Source organism: Copidosoma floridanum, unplaced genomic scaffold, assembly GCF_036245765.1.
Source record: "Copidosoma floridanum isolate Cflo_tuat_1 unplaced genomic scaffold, Cflo_Japanese_pri ptg000016l, whole genome shotgun sequence".
Lineage (NCBI taxonomy): Eukaryota > Metazoa > Arthropoda > Insecta > Hymenoptera > Encyrtidae > Copidosoma > Copidosoma floridanum.
Window position 1 is genome coordinate 3,289,808 of NW_028321893.1, and position 20,796 is coordinate 3,310,603.

At 35.5% G+C, this 20,796-nt stretch overlaps 1 protein-coding gene across 1 annotated transcript in view; it reads right to left on the bottom strand.

Moving 5' to 3' along the window:
* The window catches only part of LOC106645100 (protein white), a 609,536-nt gene that overhangs the window by 117,831 nt on the left and 470,909 nt on the right, over positions 1–20,796 (bottom strand). The window contains exon 8 of the mRNA XM_089592398.1: positions 9,943–10,171. Within this exon, the coding sequence (XP_089448524.1) occupies positions 9,943–10,171 (229 nt within the window). The remainder of the gene's footprint in view (positions 1–9,942; positions 10,172–20,796) is intronic.

Genomic DNA, 20,796 nt, shown 5'->3' on the forward strand with positions numbered 1-20,796 from the left:
TGGAGAATATGACGAAGAGGATTTGTGGGATGATTTGCGCCGCCGCACCCAAGCCAAGACCGAGAGGATTGCGGTGTTTTTATCGAAATTCAAATACATCGTCTCACGATTTATGGTGCCACCCTCTACGAGATCGGTAGTAGAACTGGCGCGACGGAACTTGTTGTCGGAGTATCGCCGGGCGATGTCTGACAGACTGGTCATGAGTCTAGATGATATCGAGACTTATGGTTTGTGGTGGGAGAGACAGAAGGAGCTGGACAGCCGCTATGTCCCGCCCCCACCAGCGGACAAAATGCACGTACCCGGTGCAGGGTTCTCTGGAGCTCCAGTTGTCAAGACTAAGATCGCGTGCGTGGCTGACGCCAGTGAAGAAGAAGAGTCAAAGGGGGAGAATGCGTCAACTAAGAAGACGGGAAACAAGGGGAGGAAGAACGGCAAGATAGGAAATAAACAAGTGAGTGGAGATAGTGAGGTTAGGAAGGAGACAAAGAGCCCAGAGGGAAACGTATCTCTGTTCTTTGATCTACCTCCAGAGTTAATCGCGAGTTTCGCGCAAGCCCAGAACCGTCCACCGTGGGCCCAGTATGGAAAGCCGATACCCTGGAACAATTGGGCGACCGCGAAGTCCCCGACTAACGTCAAGGAGGGGGGCCAGCTGACGGGACCAACGGCCCACGGGGCTCAACAGGGAGCCGTCCCTAAGCAGACGGCCAGCCGAGACGAAGCTACGGGAGGGAGTGGGTTCTATACCACGTGCTATACCTGCCGGGCCGTGGGTCATCGTTCCGCACAATGCCCGGAGGTGCTGTGCTACACCTGTGGGAACAAAGGACACCTGGCACGAAATTGCCCGTCGAAGAGACCCCTTGGGAATCTCGAGCCTAAGCCAACAGTCGAGTGTCAGGTTTGTGGTACTCCAGGAGTAGTCTTCTCGTCCTGTCCCAAGTGTGTGTTTTGGCGAAAAACAATGGGAAACGGGGCGTGCGGGGGCCAGAATTAAACGAGTTAACTTCTGCAACCCCCGCGCTCCGTCCGAGGCGAGATTTAGAGGAGAATAAGACCGAGACGAGATATAAGGGAGAGGTTGAAAATGAAGTAAGGAATTCAGGAATATTTGAGGGGAACGAAGGGCAGAGAACCAACAGCGAAAAAACGTGGATTTTGGGAGCAGATGGCCAATTGGTTTTGGTCCCTAGAAAGACTCTCCAAGAGCCACAGAGTAAGAGTAAGGGCAAACGGACGGGGATACCGTCAGAGGATGAGCGAGTGCAAGCGACTAACGATGCTCAGGAAGCGGCTGAATTCTCTCAGAAAAGTTTAGACCGGCTGAGAAAAAGGAGCGCGGAACAAGCGTTAAAGTTAAGAGAAGCTGCAGCGAAAGAGGAACCGAAGGGTAACCAAGGGGGGATGAGTGAAAGGTTAGAGGTGTGGTCTCCGAGTAGGGATAGAGATATGGGAAAAACGAGGGGGATGTTGGTCGCGTGGAAAGACCGAGATCCAATATGGCAGTCACGGGAAAGAGAGTGGAAACCAAAAGTGAACGAGAAAAAGGAATCGGTTTGGTACACGAAGAAAGTATCGGGTCTGGACAAAGACGGCGACGTCCAAGTGGATAATTTTGAGGGGGATCGAGACTTAAAAACGAAAAGAGTTCGTTATAATGAGAAAGTCTTTGAGCCAGATTCTGAGAATGCTAGGATGACCACAGATTGGGAAATCAAGCGACAAGAAAAAGGAGAGAAGGTTTCGACTTCCAAGAAGGAAGGTGAGCCTCATCAGATCAACGTAGAGGATCTTCAAGATTTTTTTGATAAGGTCTTTGAAGATAAGGATAGGGACATTTCGGGGAAACGTAACCAGAGTGCGGTTCTTTCGACAACTAAAGTAGTGCCAGACAGCTGTAGATTAGAAGCGTCTAGTTTGTTTGAGTTGGAAGGCGTACAAAATACAAGAAATAAGGTAAAAGATAGAGAAGGACATTTAGCCGAAGGAGGATCGTATGAGAGCATTTCGAGTGCGAAAAGCGAAAACCTATCGTATCTTTTGGTGAGGTGGGGAGGGGAAGAGTACGGCGCTCTTCTAGATACCGAAGCTCAGTCTTTGATTATTGGACCCAAATTAGCGGAACGATTCAAAGAACATTTGGAGCCAACTAATGTGGTGATTGTTGGGGTTAATAATACTTTCTCTAAAGCATTGGGCACTTTGAGAATTAGTTGCGAAATCGATGGTCATAATAGAGAGATACCGGTTAAAGCGGTTAACGAAATTAATCAAGATATAGTGTTCGGACGCGATTTTCAGGAGGCGTTTGATCTAGATCTACGGTTGAGTCGGGGGTTATTTCGAGTCTTTGAGGGAGAGTTACATCCATTAAAGGGGTTAGGGAATTCGTCAGAAGATACGAAATGTGTCGATTGTACTAGTATTAAGGATATCTCGACCAATTAGGGGACGGGGGTGTAGGCTAGCGTAACAACACCAAGTCGCCAAAGGTCTAGATTAGAAATGAAACGAGAGAAAGAGCAGTCGTGAGGAGGGTGCATGTGTCATAGCAAACGAGATGATTAGCTTAGGATAACCAAATCCTGGGAGATAGGGGGGAATTTAAGATATTCTGGCAAAAGTCTGCCGGTTTCGTTCGTTTTTTTTTGCAGATCAGGTGAAGTCAACCCAAGTCCAAGGAGGAGTAAAGATTGAAGAGAGAAGGGAAGAGAAAATCAGGAAAGACAAGTTGACTAGAACAGAAAAAAAGAGGAGAAGGAATAAACCCGAGAAGAAAGGAGGCGGACATAAATATAGACAAAGAAATGAGAACGAAGCGAATTCATTTGTTCTACGGTTTGATAAACCGAGAAATAGAGAGAGAGAGAAGGAGAACAGAGGGAGGGAGAGAGAGTTGAAAGAAATGGAATACTAAGAGATGGTGAACCTGTGAAAGGGGTGAGAGTTAAGGAGCAGAGAGAGGGCGAAGACACCAAAGAAAGAGAGAGAGGAAGAGAAGATCAAGAGAGAAAGAGAAGATCAAAAAAAAAAGAAAGAGAAGATCAAGAGAGAAAGAGAAGATCAAGAGAGAAAGAGAAGATAAGAAAAAAAAAGAAAGAGAAGATCAAGAGAGAAAGAGAAGATTAAGAGATAAAGAAAAGATCAAGAGAAAAAGGGAAGATCAAGAGAGAAAGAGAAGATCAAGAGAAAAAGGGAAGATCAAGAGAGAAAGAAAAGATCAAGAGAAAAAGGGAAGATCAAGAAAGAAAGAGAAGATCAAGAGACCGAGAGGAGATCAAGGGAGGAAGAACTGCATAAACAGGAAGTGGGAGAGAGAGAGAGAGATAGAGACGAATAAGGGAAGCGCTGGGCCAGATTAATAATTATTTATTACAGGAAACCCAGGGACCCATATAAAGAGAGACCAGAAACCATCGCTAGAGTCGTAAGCGTCGTTTCGTTCTAAAATAAGGTGGTCGTCGATGATTTACGGCTTGGACATTCGGGGGAATGTCTAGCTGAGGAGGAGGGTTTGTGACGTGGTAGCTAAAGCTATCACGTCACTGTATACCTAGATTTCGGGGCAAGTCATCGGCGGCTACCTAGTCCTAGAATAACATATATATTTTCTATATGTAAAGCTATAACACATTACTTAATGTGTGTTCTCGGTGCCACGGACTACGAGCCAGAGGAGAAAGAAGGACCGAAGACCATAAAAGGGATTAAAAGTGTGTGAGGTATGATTGGGTGAGCATGTGTGCAAGGTAGAGATGGAGAGAGAGGCGAGGGCTGCGACACGTGAGAGAGGTGTGAGCACCGAGCGGCCGCGTCAATTCCCTAGTTTTGGAAACCTCCAAAAATTTACCGGTTTTTAGGCGTGTTGGAGATTTTTCGTATACACGGGAGGGGCGCGCGCATCTGTCGAAGTGCACTGCCATAACGCAGCAGTACCGCGAGAGCCATCAGAGAGAGCAGAGTCAAGGAGAATTATAGCAGCCACGAGAGAGAGAGAGAGAAAATAGAATAGTGACGAGTATCCGCGAGACAACAACGCAAGAATCTTTAGAGCAGAGTAGACAAAACAGAAGTATTGGTGAGAGATAGGGAAGTGATAGGGCAGAGGAAGAGATCGACGAGAGCGGGGTCAAGATCGGGTGTAACCAGAGAGCAGCTGAGGCTAGGGAAAAGGAGAATTTGCGAGAGACCATCGGGCAAGAACAACGGAGATCGCCCGAGGCCGAGAGCACGGCCAAGCCGTCACGACGAGTGAGACAAGTTCCAGGTAGTCGTACCCTGCAAGGATAACCAGGAGGTAAGTGTGCTGTAAATAGTGCACCGGGTGGTATACGGGATAGTGTTGGGACGATCTGAGCGGGCGCGGGTGAGTGTGTGTAGGCGTAAAAAGGGAGTGTAGTCGTGGGTAGTGGTGGTGTCAGGGTGTAGGGCACTAGAGAAAGGTCGAGAGATAAGAGGTGTGAGTGGGATTGTGTGCGAGCGTGTGCGTGTGAAGGAGAAATTTAGGTACGGGTCACCACCAACCGGATAAAGGTTAAGGCCGGCGGAAGACGACCAGGAGTCGCTCAACCCAGGACATCTACCTCGAGGACATTGGAACTATATATACATATATTTATACAGAGAGAGAGAGAGAAAGAGTGAGAGGTGGGACTTGTATAGAGTAGAGAAGGGAGAATAAATAGCGCATGCGCTGTGAAAGTGAAACCAGGGAGTTATTGTTTTTGTGTATTTGGTGCCCCAAAGTCCCCTTCTAGTTTCCTTTTCAGGAGTGTTCGGCGTTTCCGAGCCGAGCACCGGCGGCAGACCTCCCGGAGGAGAGGAATCCAGTAGAGAGGGACGAGAAGGAGTAAGTAAGCGAGTTTTGTGAGGGAATTCGGGACGGCGGTTTTTCCAGCCGAAAAATTCTTGTCACATTACATATTAAGGCACTTTTAAATAACTGTTGAACCATACAGTAATCGCTCTTAGTTCCTTTTGCTGTCTGCGCGCGCTGTTTTGCCCGCAGCACTGCAACGCCCTTAGCTGTGACTAAACATTTCCATGTGCCCACTATGTCTTCAAAGTGTTATTTTAGAAAATCTTGCTTTGGCACGTAGCACCACAGCAATGGACCTGAAATATAGATTTTTTATGTCATAATACATAAAGATGCAAACGATATGTGATCTTCGATCTCAGATTATAAGTATTAGTACAAAAAATGTAAAGAAAGTGGAAGGATTCACCAAACTTATTCATAAGTGCAGTAATCCAAGCACTTGCATGGTTAGAAGGTCATAAAATAAAAGTGTGACAGCAGTTTTTGCCTTTAACTTTGAGGAATGTAAAACACGATTCAGTAGAGTATTAGTTCCAGGCCCAAAAAATCTTTTAATCTTACGTTTTCCAGAAAAAAAAATGATTAATCCCTTACTGAATTTTCCCAGGTATGGAGAAAACAGTTTTGTACAACTCAAAAATAGACTTCATTTCTTTTTTTAAGAACTTATAAAATTTTAAAGTTGTATAGCAAATAGTTATTGGTAAAATTTTACAATAATTGTTGGTTTTTTGTTAGTTAATTTTTCAAAGTGAGACTTCGAAGTGGTAAAAAAAACTGTATGGTCAGTTTAAATACGATTTGCTTTAATAAAATTATCGTATTAAATGTTAGTTATAATATCAAATATGAGAAAATTTATTTTTGTTAATTTTGACATTTGCCAGCGATAATTGTATTTTGCAGCTTTAACGATTGCAAATATCTTATTCAGTTTTGCATAAAACTTTTTCTTTTAAACATCATTGGATTTGTCATAAAAAGCACAAATTTGTAAGAAAAAATTATTGAGCTTACTGTAAAGCCGAGATGTAAGAAATTGGCGTTTTTGCAATAACGGACTCATAATGAGACTTTTTATTGCGAGAAAATCTGTGTATTATCTTCACACATATGAGTATTATACTATAACAGTACTTTATAAATTTCATTGAAAAAGGTCTCAAAGAATATCAAAAAAATTGGACTGTCACAGCCGCAGCAGCTAAGCACTCCCATATGTACCCCTCTCTTGCGACTAGGTGACCCACCACTTACAGTGTGCATGTGTCAAAACACGGGCTAAGGCTAGCATGTAAATTTTAATAAATTGTTTTATACAACTACATAGTTACAGACATTGTATTCAACACTGATGATTTTAAATCAACAAATCAAGTAAAAAAAGTGATTGTTATAAGAAACATACATTCATTGAAATTTGTGTGTACATTATTTTTTTGTTTTTTTGATATTAAACTTTTGGTTTTTTTTTTTATCATCTACTTTCACAAGAACTATCGTCAGTCATTAAGCTTTTGCATTACATCACTAAAGTTTAATAAGTAATTATGTTTGTTATAAGAAGAAAGTATAACGTTACGTATTGTGAAGTTAATATATTTGCCAAAAATATAAAAAAAAACATTTATTGTTTTAAATTTATTTGACACTTACAATGATTTCATTTTTCCATCTCTAATATCAGATAGAAATTTTAAAAAATGTTTTGTGAATCAAAGGCTTTTTTAGTAATTTTTTGATGTTTAAAATTAAAAATTTGATATTAAATTTAAAAATAAACTTGAGCTGTAATACAGCGTTATTTCTTTTAAAATTTTAAAAATAATTTTTTTTAAAACTTTTGCGAATGGCAATGACATCTTGAGAATTAATAAGTTACTTGTGTGCTTTAGATTTTGTACTCTTTTGTCAGGACAAGTAATAAGAGGTGTTACATATGCGCAGGGCATATTTATATGGTGAAGGAGCAAGAAGTAGTAGTAAAATTCAAAGGCATAAGTATGTGTACCTCGCAATATAAGCAGAATAATGACAACTACAGCAGTATTAGAAATACATATGGGAATAGGACGGGCAAAGTTAAAAGAACTTAAGATCTACTTACGATCTCAAAGTGTATCCGTAACAGAGCTTAATGATTAACGCACATATACTTACCTACCATTACATCTTTCTATCCAGACCATAAAACAGAAAACAGAAAGACAGAAATAACTGTAGGTAAGTAAGCATCTTCCAAATACACTCATGTGCAGTCATCATAAATTTAATTATGGTTTGGATCTGCGAGTGTCAGTAAACTGTGTTATGATACTAAGTGAATCTTTATATAGTGTCTTAAATTTAACAGCATAAGTTGTTTGATTTTTAAAACCTTAAAAGATAAAGAAACGTTAAATAAGTGTTATTTAAGAAGTTTATTGACACTTGCAGATTAAAACCATCATTTAGTGCATGACTGTGCGCTAGAGTGTCCTTGGGGGATGTACATGCGTAACTAATGTATTGATCTTTGAGCTTTGTTACATATTAACTGTTATTGTGTTAAAAGATCTTAAGTTTTGTCATCTTTGTGCCTTCTGCATCCGCATGTACTTCTAATATTGCTGTAGTTGTTTTTATTCTGATTGACTTGTGCGTTACGCATACATTTGCCTTTAAATTTTACGACCACTTCGTTTTTCGTATAAGTATCCCCTGTGCATTTATAACACCTTTTATTGCCCATCCTGATAAGAGAGTACAATATGCAGGGCACACAAATAATTCATTAACCCTTAAGATGAAAATGTGGCCTACGTCAGATAAAAAGTTATTAATTTAATCAACATAATTCCTATTCATGTACATTTGTGCATGCAATTTTTCTGTTTGATTGGTATTTTTTTTTATCTGCGATTTCAACAGTAGTAATCACTATAGTTAAAACTAGACAAAAAGTGTCTCATACATTGGCCTTGATTATATTTTTGGCTACACACGAAAGGGTAGCTTACTACACTTTTTAAATGTTGCAATTTTGTAAATAAATGAGGAGCTTAAAAGGATCTAGTGTGATTACTTATTTCATTTACTTATTTACTTCATGATATTTATTATTTATTTGTCAAGTAGTTCAAGAAAGCAAAAGATTCCTTTCATTAATCACAATGTTAAGTGATATATGTAGCAACTGTTCAAAAAAAGTTACTCCTAAACAGTGACAAAGAAGAACAACACAACCTTTTGCCTGCAATAAAGCTTTTCATTGAGATAAATCACTTAATCTCATGAATATCTGAAATAACATCATGAATTGTTAGTCATAATAAGTTGATAAAGTACCAACTTCGAAAAAACCAAGACAAACTATTTTTACACGACGTGGATCTATGTTTTTTAAAAGACTGTCATGCATTATTTTAAGGTATAAGAATTCATTATATGTATGAGAAATGCAGTACTCACCAAAAGGTTACCTGCAAGGGTATCATGTTTTTGTGTTTGATCTTACACCAAATCTTTCAGCACACTCTGTGGGTTGTTAAGACTTAGCTGAAATAATGGCTTCTTTACAATTCAAGTACGTTTTGAGTAGGCCTTGAGTTGTTTTACCATAAATTGCTTCGTTTACTTGAAGTGTGAAAACACGTTAGAAATAGACTCAAATTGTGAGATAATTGTAGATTTCACTACCTGAGAAAAACTTTTTTTTAATCGACTCTCTCATGTCTGGACTACCACCACTATAACTTTTTCCTCCATATTTCCTATGACTTCTTACGTGCTGTTACATGCTTTTTTCTTTCATCCCGTACTTTTCTGATATTGTCTTCGATGATAAGTTTGCTGCATACCATTTAGAATGGCAGATATGGCTATTTACAAAAAATCAGAAAAAAATTTAATTCCATCGTAGATATTTAAACACACTTAAGCGACAAAAGTTATAATTTGTCACGAACCGGAATGTTTTGGTAGGTGTTAAGTATTGGTTTATTCTACATTGGGTCATTAAACCACTATAAAACTTGACAGAAGGAACTGCAGGACTGAAAAAATACTTATTTAACGTGTTTATTATTCATGGGTTTCTCTTGTTTGATAGCGAAGCTGTCATCATGCATGTATCGTATAATGCTCTACATGACATAGAAAATGTGCTCTTCATATCTACTTTCAAGATAATTAACAGTAAAATTTACTGGACAAAGTCTTAGAGCTTCAAATAATAACTTTTAAAGATGACTTCTGTTTATTATTTCAATTTTTCCTTGTTGTAATGATCCTTTTGCTGTCATCATGTTTAAAAAAAAACTCTAAGCTGTGCTGTAGATTGTGTTTATAAGTGATAAACCTTGATAAATAAGACAATGCATTCTACAGAAGTGATTTGCCCTTACGCTAGGCCAGATAATGCTAAACAGTTAATAATAAAATCTACTGATTGAAGCACTCCATGGTTTTCACCCACTGCTTGTAACAGGTTAGCAACTTCTAAAAATGCATCAACTTTCATTAATCTCGATATAGTTCTAGAAAAAGTTGGGAAGTTTGGAACTCTTCAGCTGTCCATGCTAGAATCAAGAACAATATATTTAATTTTAATATAAGTACTCTAGCACATTCTACTGCCAAGTTTTGTGCTTTTAGTGTCCCGTAGTAATACCCGGGCACATTCTACTGCCAAGTTTTGTGCTTTTAGTGTCCCGTAATAATACTTAAGTTACTTTTGTTGACTGTTTGACAGGATTGTTTTCTATTTATAGATAAGTAATTTTATATTGTTAAATAACTGGAGGTCATTGACTATCAGATATTTGTATGTCATCCTCAACATACAATCATAATTTACAGTCTTGAAATATTTTACTTTGACTAATTTTCAGCAACTATCCCCTTCATTGACAGCTTGGCTACAGCTTCTTTGATCAAACAGATACCCAGGGCCCCCTCAGCTGTCACTAGTCAATGACGCGAGAAGAGTCTTAAAATTACTGTCCCATACTACTTACAATCTATAGCTTCAGTAACGTAACTTTATACCACTACCAAATATAATTATGTTAAATGTTACTTGTATATGCATAAGCCATAAAGACAAATTTTAAAGATAATTATAAAATACGTACCAAAAGATGTAGAAACATTGGCTACTAATGTCACAATAATTACTGCTACTGCAAAATGCTTGAAATCTGGGTACAGACCAATCATAGGGTAAGATATAGTTGTAAATAATAGTGGTACTGCAATAAATATTGGAGCTTCAGCCAGCGTCTTACAGATAAAATAAACGTCTGCTCGATACATTCCGTTTTTGTGTTCACGCAAGAATATAGGCAACTCAGTGCAGAATACCTAAAAATACATGGATATATTTTTTCTTAGATAATTATTAAATTGTTCTGCATCGGCATAAAAAAAAGCCTTATTTTTTACTTTTTAACAAAGCGAGCTCATGATGGGTTAGAAAAAGATGTTTGCTCCCCTTTTTAGTATATGTCTTCCTAAATTAAAACTTAAGATAAGTAAATCAATCTTGAGACTTCATTAGCTTGGTAAAATAATACAACCTTTTTTCGTAACATTAAAAAAAAAATTTGATTTGTTTAGGTAGGGTCACTACCATCATGATAAGATAATACATTTTTTAAAACAGCTTGTGGAAAAATGTTTTGTTTTTTAACTTTAACAATTTTTGGAAAACTGCTGAAGCTTGTACTTTCAAATGTTTTCCACGTTAAAGTTGATTGTAAATTCATATACTCATTAAAAAATTACAAGAAAAACCACTCAAAACCTGCTTAACTGTGTATTAAGATTTTTTTTAAATCGATAAATTTTTTAAGAAAAGAAAGGTTATCCCTTAAAATTAAAAAAAAAATTTTATACTGAGAAAGATTTGGTGCTAAAGTTTTTTGTCCCCCTACAGTAGCTTTGCCAGATCACGTCTGCTGTCTTGGATTGGGATAGAAATTATCTTAGTCCGATCAGCCTGGGTAGCTGTCAAAGTAGTGTAGTGTTTCAAAGTACAGTTGTACCGTTGCGTATTCGCTCCGTGCATCAGGTTGGAGGGGATAAAAAAAACGACTGCAGCGCAGTAGGTGAGCAAAGTTGGCGAACCCGTACCCCCATGAATCTTACAGTAAGCGTTGTCTTATATGAGAAAAGATATTAATTTATTTAAAGTAATTAGTTGAGAAATCGAAGGTGGAAAAAAAATGTTATTTAGCCAAATCGGGTCTATAATACGGATGAATAATTTTGCTAGGCACTTCAAATCGCCCGAAATTTCAAATAATGGGTTATTAAATATCATCTGTCATATAGTACACAACACACATACTTATCTGTTATGTTGTATACGTGAGAGCAAGAACTCTAAGCAGTCGACATAGGCTGCCGCTAGCTGTATACTCTGAATCAGTGTTTACGCTTACAAAGTAACGAAATGCGTACGAGGCATTGTTGCGTTGTTAATTGCAACAAAAAAGAAAAGCAGGGGGTGGTGCTGTATCCATTCCCAAGTAGACCCTATGAAACAAAACAGAAGGAGCTGTGGATTAGGGCAGTTAGGAGACAAAAGTTCGTACCTAACCTACGGAATTTTTTTTATTATTATTATTGATTATAAGTAAAATTATCATGAAAATTTTACAGTCCTGATTGCAGTTTGCGGCACACATTTATGTATATGTTACCATAACCTACATTTGTCAAGCATAGGCAATAATGTACTTACAGATAATTCTACTTTGTATGGATTTAAGCTGACAGTTGTTTGTCTCACAACATTGCAATTGATCAGATGACCGACTCCTTTATTTACATATTTCTGTACGTAGGCAACGTGCCACTTTCTACTAATTTTTTAGCTTTTTTCAGCGTTTCATTATTTAAAACTATGTTGCAACTTATACTTTTAAAGCCTGTTTGCATAATCATATCCATTTTTTAGGGTGCTGATGTTTACGCGATAGCAGTATGTACGTCTTATTCAATAAATAATACTTTTTCCTATAAGCGACAGTGCTACAATTTAATCATACAAGGGTACGGTATTGCGCGATTCTGACACTGAGGGCGGCGCTGCGTGTCATGCACGGAGCGAATAGTGTGAGTTGACGAAGGGTCATGCATATACAGATCTTGTACAGCTCCTTTCTCAGTGATTTCTAGTTAAACTTATGTATGATTTTATAAGTGACAGCTTATAAACATTAAAATTGACGAGGTATTAGGAGTTTTATTAATCATTTATGTGAGAAATATAATATTAAAATTAGTCATCAAGAATCTTAGATGAAATTAGTTATAAACGAACGTATTTATAACTAACGAAAAACTGTTCTTATGTTTGTTTAAGATTTATTTGTATAAAACTAACATCCAAATTTTATAATGTAAAATGTTTTAAAATGGCAAACTAAATAATTGTTATACCAAAAAACCAAAATTATTCGAATTATTATTTTAAAAAATAACAAAACTTTTAAATAAATTTTTATTTTTTTTTAGCAATAGTAAGTACCAAGTAATAAAAAGATACGCTAAGCTTGGAATAATTAATGAAGCGTATTCTAAGATGTGACCATTTAAGTATATGTGCAGATTAACACTAATACACTCTTTAATGTTTTTTTGGTTTAAAATGTAAACACCACTTTGCGTTTGAAGTTGAATAATATAAAGATTTATAGAACATAAAAGACCATAAATAAATAAGCTATGGCAATTCCAGCCTAGGTAGGCTCGAGTCCCCAGGCGATTTCAGCCCACTCCCTCTCCGTGGCAAGCAGCCCCTCTTTTCAGGTGGAGGAGTCCCTGCTGCAGCCAATGGGCGATCAGGAAATGTGGCTTTCTCGCATTCCTTGTGCGTGCGCTACTCAAGGTTGCATGCGCCACCTGCAGCGCTTCTTGAGCTGCAGCGCGCTATTCGATTTTATGTGCAATGTGCATTAGCGCCTGTAGCGCAGCTTGTGCCAGCTAGTGACGTGCAACGCAGTTTGAGTTTACACGTGATACAATGCACACAAGTCATCTGCAGCGCTGATTTTCGCGCGCTAATGTGCAAAATCGTGTGCAGTTTGTGCACGTGGTAGTTAGATGCATACTAAAACTTTTTTGTGTTAGCAAGCGCGTTGCATGTTAATGTAGAATGTGGAGTGGTAGGGAAATAATTGTTAAACATTTTTTGTTTTATTTCTAAAATCAGTTTATATGAAAAAATGTACATGATTTACAAAATATGACTCGCAAAACACGCTTGATTTATAAAATTCATTTTGTTAAACATCTTTTTCTTGAAATACATAAATATTTAGCGGAAAAAAATATATCAGTAATATTTATATTATGGGCTTTGCTAAACCAACTACGTCATAGCTGGCCATTTATGTAGGCTGTTGCTTTTGTCGTTGAAGGTGTTCATATACTGCATAATATGAATCGCTGTCTAGCTTTGATGACTTAATTTTTATAAGCCATTGTGCTAATTAATGTGCTCTATGTAGAGCACAAAATAGTTTTTTCTGTTTAAAATCGTTTTGTCCGTGTGAGGCATGCTGAAGACGAGACTTTGTCTGCAAAGTCTTTGAAAGGACGATGCATTTGGGACAAATCCTGAATTTTAATCGTCAGGATTAAACTTATGAACTTAGCTTCATCACTTCCGTACCTATAGATTTTTTTAGTTTACTGGCAGTAGTTATTAAATGATACTTTAAGTCATTTTAAGTAACATCACCCTTAAACCATTAGATTCCGTGAACTTCTACCATCTGATGATTATTATGCTTTTTAATATCCAACGGTTAATCATTGAAATTGCAAGGTAGCTTGATTATTTAATGGCCACCGACGTTTTATTGCAAGGAAAACACTGAAAATTATCTTGGTATGAAGTATTTGTCAGCATTATAAAAGCCGTGCATACTAATGATGAAATTCATGATGTTTTTCATGAGTATTTTGAAATTGCGAATATTGAAGTTAAAAACTAAATTTTTTAATGTATTCTTTATTTGGCAAGGCTGTCTTTTTCACTGTTGCTGTTACTACTTGTATCACATGGGTAACGATACAAGGATATAATAAGATACAACCTGTACTTATGATTTTTCTTCATTAGAGCTAGTGACATCCGCCCACCCACAGCGCTACGTAAGATTGCGCAACCTCTCTCTCCATGAGCAAGTATGATATGTAGTTTTTCTTCTCTTCGAGTGCCTGAGCCGCTCTTGTGATTATAATCGGTCAGTTAAATAGCTTAAAAGCACAACTTTACTTTTAAAAACTATTTTTATGACTTATTCTTGAATTAAAATCTACATGTTCTATCAGTTCTTTATCATTATTGGCAAAAAACTTTTGAGTTAGAAAAAACTACTTTATACATTGAACTAAACACGTTTTTTAGATTTAATTAAACATATATATTATCCCTTACTGTAGAAACATTTCTGATAGCACATGAAAAGTTCATGTTAAAGGCATGGTATTTGCATGGCAAATAGGCTTCGTTGTGTTTTGCAAGCGCTAGGCAGCCATATCCTCCATACTCACATTTCTAAAAGTGTAGAAAACATAAATGACTTTCATCCTCATTATATTTTAACGTATGTGTGCCTATATACGTACTTGCACGATAGTGTTTCTTCAAGGTATTTTCTTTGTTTAGGAACCTTGACAAAAACTGTTTCCGCGTCAACAAGTTCAGTTTTAAATGTATTAAGAGCTTTTTTATAAGAAATTTTTCCGACATTCTATCTTATACCACGGAAATTGGTTGTCAACCATACATTTTGCTTTTGGTTCGCATGTGATAAATTTTCCCACTCGTAAGGTGGCTTAATCACTATTAGTATTATAACTGCTATGAAATCCCTATTTTTCCTAAGTTTTACATAAGCAATTTCTTTGAAAATAAATTCATTTGCACTCTTGAAACCCTGAATAGTTACAATATACTTTATCATAAAGAGGAGAAATATGTGTTCTTTAGCTGACGGTATGCTAACAAATAAATCCCACGGTCAAGCGCAGTATACTAAATACCCAAATAATTTACCCACCTCCCTCTACATCCTTCCTCAGTATCCAAACTACGTTCCAAAAAATTTTGTAATGTAATAAAATTGGAGCTGCTCAAACAGCTCATTTTTACGCAACCTATGAGTAAGTAAACCTGCAGTTTTTACTTAGCTATGGCTACCGCTACTGCATAATATTTTAAAGATGTGGCTCACCAGCTATGAAAAACATACCAGCAAACTATAAATAGGTATGATGCTGCTCATATCTTAATTTAGTTAGATAGCAGTCTTACAGCTCTTACGAAAAGTAATTTTTTTTAGTGAAAAAAAAAAGACTTCTTAACAACTTCTTAATTGCAAAAATTTTAATCAGTGGTAGCCTTACTAAGAACTTACTAAGAAGTCTCGAAGATGTGCTTTAAAATAATAGTGCTTTCGAAAGACGAATCATGACAGTATTGATTGTTAACTTGAAATATTTCGATTTAGGAAATTTTTTTAAAAACACAAAGAAGCAGTTTTCTAACTGAATACAGCAGTTTCTTCGCAAACATGAAGCACTAAAAGTTACCACAGTGTTGTCATCTGAGTATGTTATAGTAAAAGATAACATTGAGAGTACCCATTTGAAATTCTTTAACATAAAATCACAATCAGTTTATCAAACAACTATTTTAGACGATTGGTTTGATAAGAATATGCAACAACTGATTGAGCAAAGTATGGATAACTTTAAAGACACCGGTTCTGGATGGTTTTTACGTTTAATATTAAATTGAGTCATCAATATCAATAAATTAAATCCTATGCGAGGTAGTTCATTTATGGGATGACCAGACTACATTAAAAAAAAAGTCTTGAGTAAATATTGTTAACATGGGCAATCGATGCTTTAAATGGGCTATTTTATCGGTATTGCATCCACTCAATAAAAATACCAATCGTGTCTAAAACTATAGACGATACGAAAACGAGTTGAATTTTAATGATGTACCCCGGTTACCCCAAAAAAAAGTTTCTTAATTTGAAAAACGAAATAATGTTTTGGTTAACTTATTTTTTTTTTTAAAAGAAAGGTAGTACTTATAATAGTTGTCCTGGTCATTTATCAGGAAACAAAAAAAAAGTCATGTTAACGTTTTCATTGTTAAAAGTTTTAATATTAATCATGAAGTGGATGATAATAAAATCAATTTGAGTACGATTTAAATACTAAGCACAGATATCATTATGTTTGGATTAAAAATTTATCACATTTAATAAGCAAACAGTTGTCTGAACATTAGCATGCCGCAAATAAATGTGACAGTTGCCTTCATAACTTTTTGTCTAAAAATAAATTGGAAGCCCATGAAGAAGATTGCAAGATTATTCTTCCTAAAATAGAAATGAATGAGCACATACTTGAATTCAATAATTGAACACCAAAGAACCGAGTGCCTTTTGTTGTTTATGCGGAGTTTAAATGTTTATTGGAATCTGTTGAAACTGAACGTGCGTACCAACATCATGTAGCATAAAGTATTGGATGTTTTATCAAATGCAGTTATGATGATAGTAAATCAGAGTATAAAAGTTATAGACAAAATAACATAAATAATGATGAGACACCTACGAAATAGTTTGTCAATATTCTTTACCTTCTTGCTTTGAAACTGGAAGGATTAAATAAAATTTCTATCAAGATGATTAATTTGACAACAGCAGAGAAGGTCATGTATGATCAAGCTTCTTGATGTCATGTATGTAACTATCTCTTTAGTTGAGATGATGAAAAGTAAGAGATCATTATCATCTGCCTGAAAAATACGCATGTTTTTTTTAGTGTACAAATTTTTATTACTTTTTCATAAATCAACCAAAAAAGCATTTTTCTATTGCAGGTTTCGAAGTTCCGCGCATAGTAAGTACAATTTTAATTATCATGATTCACGAATGATACCAATTATTTTTTATAACTTAAGTGGTTATGATTCTCATTTGCTTATAGAAGAACTCGCTATTAACTTTTCAGGAAGAGTTTAACTTTTACTTTAGACTAAAAAAAAGTACATTTTCTTAACAAATATAGTGAAAAAACTAATATTAATCTGCAATTCATAGATACCTTCAAATTTATGCCTCCATCCCTCGATAAGCTGTTATCGAATTTAGATCAAATGAAAATTATCAAAAAAACATTCTCAAATGATGATAACTATAATATAAATTAAATGAGCTTATTGGAAAGGAAGGGCATATTTCTGTATGATCAAAATATCCTTGTTTGAAAAACTAGAGGAAAAAAAGATACCAACAAAACAAGATTTGTATGGTGTCTTATACGAAGCTTATATTACTAATAAAGAGTATTAGCATGCTAAAAGAATCTGGAATACTTTTAACATTCAAACACTTGGGCAGTATTCAGATTAATACTCGAAGACTGATGTGCTACTACTTGCCGAAGTGTTCGAAAATTTTCGAAACAGTTGTCTCAAAGCATATGAGTTAAACTCGGCTCATTATCATACAACATCTCGTTTACCTTGGAAAGCTGTGTTGAACTATACAAATTTTTGAAAATATTTTTTTAAATTATCAATTACTGCGAAGTAATAATATAATTAATTTTCATTGATTTAAAGTGAAATTTAAATTGTTAACTGATGTTGACATGCTTATGTTTATTGACCTTGCACACGAGGGGGAAACAGTCAATATTCAAATTGCTAAGCTAAGGCAAATAATGCATACATGAGAGAAGGCAAACGTAATTATGTGGATGAAGAATATCTCATGTATTATAATGTCAATAACGTGTATGATTGGGCCATGACCCAACCATTGACTTACGATGGTTTCAAATGGATTGAAAATGTTAACCCAACAGGTATTTTGAACGCAGAAGATGATATTGAAATCGGGTATAGTATCGAAGTATATCTTACTTACTCCGAAACTCTCCATAACGCACACAAGGATTTGCCATTCTGTGCTGAGCACATGACACTTCCAGGATCCAAACAAAAAAAATTATTGACCACTCTGTACGACGAAAAGCAATATGTAATACACTATCAGATACTTAAGCAAGCTGTGAGTTACAGCCTCCATATAATAAAAATCTATAGAATCATACGGTACACTCAAAGTTCCTGGTTAAAAAGATTTATTGACTTAAACTATCAAAAACATTAAAATGCAAAAAACGACTTTGAGAAGATGTTGTAAAAATTACTTTATAATGCAGTACATGGAAAAAAATGGAAAATAAGCGCAAGCAAATAGACGTTAAGCTTATTAACAAATGGTGAAGAAGATTTTGGTCAGAAACATATATTGCACGTCCTAAACTTCATAGTTGTGATATATTTGACCAGCAGCTTGTTGCTGTACAATTAATGCACGTTGATATTATGATTAGAAAATCAATATATATATATATATATATATATATATATATATATACAGTATTAAGTGTCTTGGACCTGACCACAACACTTGTCTATTAATGTCATTATGATTTTATGAGAAATCAAATTAGAAATCAGTGAAAACTGTCGAATACCGATACTGATAGTTTTATATCTAAAATAACGAATAAAAATATCTATAATATGATGCGTGAGAATATCAGAGAATTTAATACGTGGGACTGTCCTATCAAAAATGATTTGAATATGCCTTGTAAAAAGAAACAAATCGTTGCTTTTATAAAAGATAAATGCAATAGTAATATTATGTTGGGATTCGTAGCATTACGAAGTAAAATGTAAAGCATGAAGATTAAAAATCAAAAACCATCAAAAAAAGCTAGAGGTAAAAAAAGCTTTTTTGTAGGATTTACAATAACCTTTGAAGATTACATCAAGTATCTGACTGAAAGTTCTAGCATCGCTCGGGAGCAAAAAATTATTAGATCGCGTCATCATGAACTATTCACTGAAAAAGAAAAGAGAGTTGCTTGTAGTGCACACGACAACAAACGATTTTTGCTACCTGGTTGTACTGATACTATACCATGGGGTCATTATAGCATAGTGGAAAATGAATCATCCAATAAGAGAAAAAGATTGATAGAAGGGGTAGCCAATTAGGTGGAAGAAGCTGCAAAGACTTTTCCTGTATTGGATCCCTCAAAAATAGACAGAACGCTAGCAGCGAACCTACAATGGAGGAGTCGGTACTATATCAGAAGTTGTCTCGACTAGGCAAGCTCATTCTATACTCTAGCAGAGATCCACGTAAGGTTGAACTTAATCAACTGAAGCTGACATCACTTTTAAGTGAATTATCTCGTAAAAAATGTAAATAGAATTAAGGTAACATATTTTTTATAGTAAGTATTTGTGCATATTTACACAGCATCTATAATGTATTAATAATTTATGTTAACTTTAATGTTATTTCGTTTCGTTAAAGATGAATCTTGCAACACTCAACAATATCGCTGACAGTGATCTTCTGCCAACAAAAAAAATTTTCCAAATTGATTTCCGACCAAAGCTACATGGTATCAGAACTAAGAAAAGTTTATACTAAATTCAGACTCAAGAGGGTTGCAAAACTTAACGATGACTTTGAAATTTTTCTGCAAACTAGAATAAGTGCAGCTCTTTTTAAAAACAAAGAATTCTGTAATAAATTATTAGATGCTGTAAACAAATTTAAATTATTTAAGGTATACAACTGAAAACACATCATATTTTTTTATGTGTGATGTAGAAAAAAAAAAAGAAAAAAATTTAAATTTTTTCTAAAATTTGAGCATTTCTTTAAAATATCTTTTCCACGTAATATTTTAATAATTACTTGATACATATTACGATTGTATGATTTCTTAACTTTCTGTAATTTAAATATCTTTGTAATTTACTTTGAGTACTGTCAAAACCCAACCATTTATTAAAAACTCGATTGCCACGCCCTGAAAGGATCTTCTTTATGAGGTATAAGTATGTATACATCAGCATGTTTTGTTTTCTGTAGTTTATGCTCATAGAAACCTTTAGAAGAAGGTTGATCTTGATAATCTTTCAGATAATACGTCGTTGAATTGGTTGCTGCTACTCGCATGATTGTAAATATTTCTGTCGACCAATTCAGTGTATAACCTTTTTTAAATGCTTGTTTTGGCTTGCTGACGCGTACTTTATCACCAATTTGAAATTTTGGCTCACTGCTATTTAAACATTATTTTAAAGATTTTTTCAAGACTTGAACTTCATTTTCAGCTGTAACATCTTTCAGTTTCAAACCAGTTGTTCGATGCTCCCCATTGTTGTATAATTTAACTAACATTCGTATCAAATTTAACCACTTATAATTGCCTTGCAGACTGAGTTTTTTCCACATCAAATTTCAAAAAGTACGATTAAATCGCTTGTAAAACACAGCTTCAAGACTGCTGTAAGTTAAGTATGAATTTATTTTATACTTTTGCATGCGATTTTGGAAGTTTGCATTATCGAATTTTTTGCCACAATCAGTTTGCATGTTTACAGGCACCCGTCTTTTTTTTAACATTAAATGCATTGCTACAGTTACTTCTTTACTAGTTTTTTTTTTTTTTTTGATGGTAACAGCCCATGGAAAAAATATTTACAACAGTGAGCATGTACCGATATTCTTTGTTTTCGGAAGCGTAAGGCTGCATCTCTATGAGGTCCACTTGCCAAGTCTCGTGTAAGCCACGTTTGTTGAATTTTTGGCAAGGATAATTACAACTTGCTGCCTTATACAGTATCGCAACGATTTCCTCTATGTATTAATTGACTAGGTTTAAGTTTTCTGGGTCAGCTTGAATAAATAGAAACTTTCTTCTAAGTTGAATATAAAAATTTGAAAGCTATCTATTTCTATTTCATGCTTTTTAATTACTCTAATCAAGTAAGCATAATGTACTATATCTCGAGGCTGTTTCGGTGTTCCAACATTGTACAGCCTTTTGTTATTCAAGTCATACTG